The sequence below is a fragment of the Fulmarus glacialis genome, unplaced genomic scaffold (genome assembly GCF_000690835.1).
Source record: "Fulmarus glacialis isolate BGI_N327 unplaced genomic scaffold, ASM69083v1 scaffold1547, whole genome shotgun sequence".
In the NCBI taxonomy this organism is placed as follows: domain Eukaryota; kingdom Metazoa; phylum Chordata; class Aves; order Procellariiformes; family Procellariidae; genus Fulmarus; species Fulmarus glacialis.
Window position 1 is genome coordinate 46,431 of NW_009222383.1, and position 5,931 is coordinate 52,361.

The 5,931-nt window shown below is 43.8% G+C and overlaps 1 protein-coding gene across 1 annotated transcript; it reads left to right on the forward strand.

Moving 5' to 3' along the window:
* Positions 1–2,749: 2,749 nt before the first annotated feature.
* On the forward strand, positions 2,750–4,352 carry LOC104079385 (brain acid soluble protein 1 homolog). The gene is given in 2 exon segments (XM_009581415.1): positions 2,750–3,145; positions 3,147–4,352. Coding segments are annotated over 2 exon segments (720 nt in total). The 5' UTR covers positions 2,750–2,759; the 3' UTR covers positions 3,481–4,352.
* Positions 4,353–5,931: the final 1,579 nt, after the last annotated feature.

Consider the following 5,931-nt stretch of genomic DNA (forward strand, 5'->3'; position numbering starts at 1 on the left):
GGAGGACATGACAGGGGAGGCCAGATACGTTATCAGGAGGCTGGGGAGAGGAGGAGGAGTATTTGTAATTCAGATACAGGGGGCGAAAGGAGCATCATAGCATTGCTACCTGCAGGGCTGGGCGATGACCCTCGTGATTGCTGTGCTTTTGCGTGATAGCCTGGCATAGATATAACGATGATGATCTCGGTGGCTTTTACATAGGGAGATGTAAGATTCAGTGTCACAAGGAGTGAATCTATTCTGTTATAAAGTAGTTGAAACTATGCTGGAAGGTGGCAGTCCATTTGTAACTGTAAATATTTAGTAATAGAGCATAATGGTAGTCTCTGAACCTCTTCCCCTTCTTCTGCTCCAGTATCTTGAGCCAGCTGGCTGTGATGCAAATTGAGACAGCGATTTCAGAGTGTACCTCTGAGCAAAGACAGTGTGTGTTTCTTTTCATTGTTTGGGAACACATTTCTCATATGCATGCTTCTCTGCTTATTGGGCCTTTGGCATACGCATTCTGTAGCTAGCTGTATCTGAGGTTAAAAGCTTTTTGTGGAAGAAAATATAAATTGTGGTGAGTTACTACTATCCATGAAATAGCAAAATCTGGAAAAATGCAGAAGATGCAGCAAATGAAATTAGGCTCACAGTATCTGGGCTTTGCTGGGAAACAAATACAGGCTTAATTAGGGATTGCAAATTGGGATCCACACACGGCTTCAGTATAAATCTGTGATCCTGCTGACTTGCAAAAGCCCTTTCAAAGTTTTTGGTTGTAACTGTACATAAGCAATAAGCTGGAGCAATATTTATGGAGTATCAAGGAGCCTGAAAATTTGTCAGATAACAAACTAATGTCCATAGCCTGCCCTAAATACCTAAAAAGCTCGTATCTCTGCCATGAAGGTAGAGATTACACTCCTCAGCTATGGCTCTGTGGAAGTTAATCCTTTTATTGCTGTTCCCCATAAAATTTCAGACAACAAAGTAGTGTTTTAGGAACATTAGATTACCATTTTGCAGGGCTGTGTGCTAACCCTTTAACAGTATTGGCAAATTGTTATTCTTCTTGAACGCTGAAATCAGAAATATCTCTGCTGACCATAATATCTCATTTTTGCCCCAGACATGGAAAGTCTCCTGTTGGGCTGTGCCTGTGCCTTGTATCTGTGGTAGCAGAAAATCTACTGAGACACAGCTAGTTCTTAGTGGTATTAAAAATTATTTATTATTTAGCCTTCTGTGAGCACTCCTATGAATTTTTACTGGTTTGTATCCACAGTTTTGGCAAGTGTGTGAAAAATATAGGGCCTATGAGACTACCGACCTTTGCAAAACAGAAAATTAGAATGATTCAGCTCCCTTGGAGAAACTCTTAAATTATAGAACGTTTGTTTGACAGTATTTTGAAAAAATCACCTTCTCCACTATTTTCAAATGGTACGAAAGTAGGAATTTTTTTTTCTTAACCTTTCATTGAGTATGAATGATATATTTAATATCAGAAGTGTATTTTTTAGGTAATCAGAGATTTTCATGTTCATTAAGGGCACAATATATCTGTGTCTCTTCCTGTTTTAATAGACAAAGTTTGCTTTGAAGTACTGTGGAAAATTTTGTATATTCTTAGTTGAGACTCCCACACGAAGGGTATATAAATACTGATCTAGTTGCATACACGCTCAACTTCTTTTAAACAACTGAACTGTGTACCTGATCACTTGTCATGCTTGCATACCGTGACAGAGGCTACAAAACACGTACCCCTCTTCCCCCCCCTATTTTTTATTGCGTCGTGTCACATACTACGTGTAAGCCTGCGTTCAGAAGTGCCCATATTTGCTTCTGTTGTCCTACCGAGTGGCCGCAGGCTTGCTGTGTTTCTGGCTCTGTGTCTCCCATCCCGCTGCGGGGGACCGTGACGCGCTGCCGTGTGCGAGGACGCGGGGCTTGTGGTTGGCGATCCCTGTGGGAGTTTGGGGTGGGTGGGGGCTCTGTGCGTGGGGACGTCCCCGCCTCGGGAGCTGCTCCTGCTTCTGGTGCTGCTGGAGCGTGGTGCCCGCACCCCTCTGGGTGAGGGAGGCACGCGCTCCTGGCCGCTGGGTACCATCAGCCCTGCACATCGGCTGGATATACAGTGGGGGGTGGCCCGGTGGGGATAAAGGGGGTGAGTAGATGCGGTCTTCTGTCCTAGGAAGAACATCAGCCTTCTCACTGACTCTAGGCTCACTTTCCTCTTTCCAAAGTTTAATGCAAAGCTTGTTCATAGCCTTCACTAGAGTGATAGTGGACTTTGTGTGAACCAGGGGTGGATGCCAAGACTGACCGTCAAATTCGGTTTATGCACAACCGTATAAATACGGCTTTTTTCTGCTTCCACCCTTTATATGCCTTTCTCAGGGCACGAGAGATCATGACGTATGTTAGTCCTCCATCACCTTGTTACTCCCTCCCCTCCCTCCCCCCTGAAAAGTAGCGGGGGTTAGAGGGGTTCGGAGAAGGACTGTTCGTAAGGGGATGTGGCAGAAGGGGGTTTGCTGACTGAAATGCTGCAGGGTTGTGCAGGACGTCAGCTCGGCGGCAGTGGTGCTCAGCAGCATCGCTGTGTTCAGCTGATAAAGTCTGACCAAACCTGTTGTAGTCTTCTTTTCAGGAGCCAGCTTCAATTTTTCTCTTGCACCTCAGTTGATACGATTTTGATTCTCTCGGTGATAAATGCTGGGCTTTGGGTAACCACCTCCTTCTCTTCTCTGTTACAGAGCTCCAACATGGGAGGCAAACTGAGCAAGAAGAAGAAGGGGTACAGTGTCAATGATGAAAAAGCTAAAGACAAAGACAAGAAGGCTGAAGGAGCAGCAACTGAGGAAGAGGAGACTCCAAAGGAGGCTGAGGATGCCCAGCAAACCACAGAGACCACCGAAGTGAAGGAGAACAACAAGGAGGAAAAGGGCGAAAAGGATACTCAGGTCGCTGCCAATAAGACGGAAGAAAAAGAAGGGGAGAAGGAGAAAACAGTGACCCAGGAAGAAACCCAGAAACCAGAACCAGAGAAGTCGGAGGCTGTTGTCGATGCGAAAGTAGAGCCACAGAAGAACACCGAACAGGCACCCAAGCAAGAGGAGCCGACTGCAGCCTCTGCTCCCAGCACCCAAAACTTCTGAGCCTAGCAGCGATGCAAAAGCTTCCCAGCCTTCAGAAGCCACAGCTGCCAGTAAAGCAGATGACAAGAGCAAAGAGGAAGGGGAAGCCAAAAAGACTGAGGCTCCCGCAACGCCTGCAGCCCAAGAAACTAAAAGTGAAGTGGCCCCAGCTTCAGACTCAAAACCTAGCAGCAGCGAGGCTGCGCCTTCTTCCAAGGAGACCGCGGCAGCAACAGCAGCACCTAGTTCCACTGCTAAGGCCTCGGACCCTGCAGCCCCACCAGAGGAAGCGAAACCTTCTGAAGTTCCAGCGACTAATTCGGATCAAACCATAGCAGTGCAAGATTAAATTGGACAGCCTGTTGAAACAACCACTTAAAACAACCTGTGTCTTTTTTTTATTTTTTCAGCTATACTAACTCATTTCAGATCTGAAATAACAAATATGTATTGCCCAGAAAGAAAAGGAGAAAAAAAAAAAAAGAAAAAATGAAAAGGATGTCCCATCAAGTTGGGAGGGAGGGAGGGGGGAGAATCCAAATAGTATTTTTGTGGGGAAATATCTAATATACTTTCTGCCAACTTGACACAAGTCCTGGATTTAAAAAAAAAGTAAAATAAATGGATGTCTGAAAGTACAGCACATCTTTTGTATCTGAACTGCTGTAAATGCACTCCACCAATGTATCAAAATCTTCTTTTTGTTCTGTAATGGGGTTTGGGAGCGATGCGTTTGATTCTGCCCACTGGGTTTGTGCCAAGGCAATCAGATCTTTATGAAAGCAGTATTTTCTGTGGTTTTTTTATTTACAGCCTTTCTTATTTTGATATTTTTTTTATGCAGTGGATGAATGCCAACTTTCAGACAAAACCCACTTAGCTGTCCACATATTTCTCAATGCCAATCCTCCAATTCTTCCTCTCCAAATATTTTTTGGGAGTAAAAAGCATTCTCATCCTACTTAGCCTACCTAGATTTCTCATGACGAGTTAATGCATGTCCGTGGTTGGGTGCACCTGTAGTTCTGTTTATTGGTCAGTGGAAATGAAAAAGTCTGCGTTCATTGCAGTTCCAGTTTCTCTTCCATTCTGTGTCACAGACACCAACACACACTCATTGGAAAACAAATGAAAAAACAAAATGTACAATGGATGCATTGAAATTATATGTAATTGTATAAATGGTGCAACAGTAATAAAAGTTAAATAATTTAAAAAATACAAAAGTGTAAAGACTGATTAAATCTTCACTTCTACCCCCTGGGAACTAGGTGAAGGAGATCCTTACACTCAGAGAAGTGCTACATCTGGGGCTGTTTACTCTCCTATTTATAGCGAAGTAGAGGTAGAGAAAGAACCATCAACCTCATGATCCTAGAAACATGCTGCCATAAGCTCCTACTTAAACAGCCACAAGCATTCACAGGTGAGGTTGGAAGAAGTGGCAAATGAACAGCACATCTCATATACTTTTTATCCCAGGCGAAGTAGAAATGGCTTTTGCTTGCCTTAACATGTGAAAAAAAAACCCTCTCTTGCTATTGTAAAGAGCCAGAGGCACGCTGACTGGGTTTTTACTGGGAGTAATACAGTGGATTTGATAAACTGATCTTTTAAAATGAGGCAGTTAAATTTAATCCTAGTCCTATTAAAATATTCCTAGTGCTGATACACTTTGTCCTTTTCCCCATTGCCATTGTGCAGGAGATGAACCGCAGCTGCCACAAAAGGCCAATTCTGTGTCTTTCAAATATGGGTAACCTTGTGGAGCTGAGCAGAGTTTAGCCTAGCATAAACAACATTTTTCAGTAGTTTTGCCTCTTTGCCCCATTTTTATTCAGCAGAACTGCTGAATAATTGCAGTTTCTGCTGCGTGGTGTCTTTGCTGGATACAGACAATTTCAGTGCAGAGCCCAGGATTCACAAAACTGGCTAAAGAAGCATATTTGGTCTGCCCATCAATATACACTCTTAGGCTGAGCAGAAGTTCTGAGAGAAGTGGGCAATGGCAAATAGAAACACAGCTTGTACACATACCAAAGGGATGAGCGGACTTGTATTTAGTAAATAAGGGAAATGGTGTTTTAAAATTGTATAAATTATTTCACATGCTCGCTCTCTCCATGCAGTGAGGATGATTCACTCTACAGAGTTCCATAATGCTTATCCTTTATTTTATTCAGAAATACAAGGTTCCTGTACTGTGCTGGGGATACTGACGTGCAGTCATACACCCGTGGAAAGCTTACTGGAACAGGCAGAAGTAGTTCTGCTGGGTTTAGATCAGGTCATTCACGTACATGAATCTTGCACCACCATCAAGCCTTTGCATCCTTAATGCGAAGGAGACAATTTAATGCATAACATGTCAAAACAAAGTGGATTCTTTTGCACAGAGAAAGGTCAGCTAAGTACTCTGGCTTAAAAAGAAAGCAGGCTTTTTCAGATTAAATAGCTGACGCCCTGCAAGGGGCCAGGCAGATAACACATTTGCAGTAGTTTACCAAGCTTTGTGCATATATAGCTGTCACAATCTACAGTATCTTTGTGTGGCCATGTCTGTGGCTTTTCTGCAAATCTGTAAAAGCCCTCTGCCATCATTTCCCAGTGTAGATGTGTCCTGGAAAGGGAGAACTTCTGTGCACAACTCCCCAATGAATTTTCATGAGAGGAGTCCGGGAGTGAGAGGAGTGCGGGGATCCTGCAATACTTTGCGGTGATGTAGTACGGAATCGACCCAAAGCTGATGGGACTAAATCTGTGCTCTGCCTTTGGGCTGGAAGTGGCTGCCAATGGATAA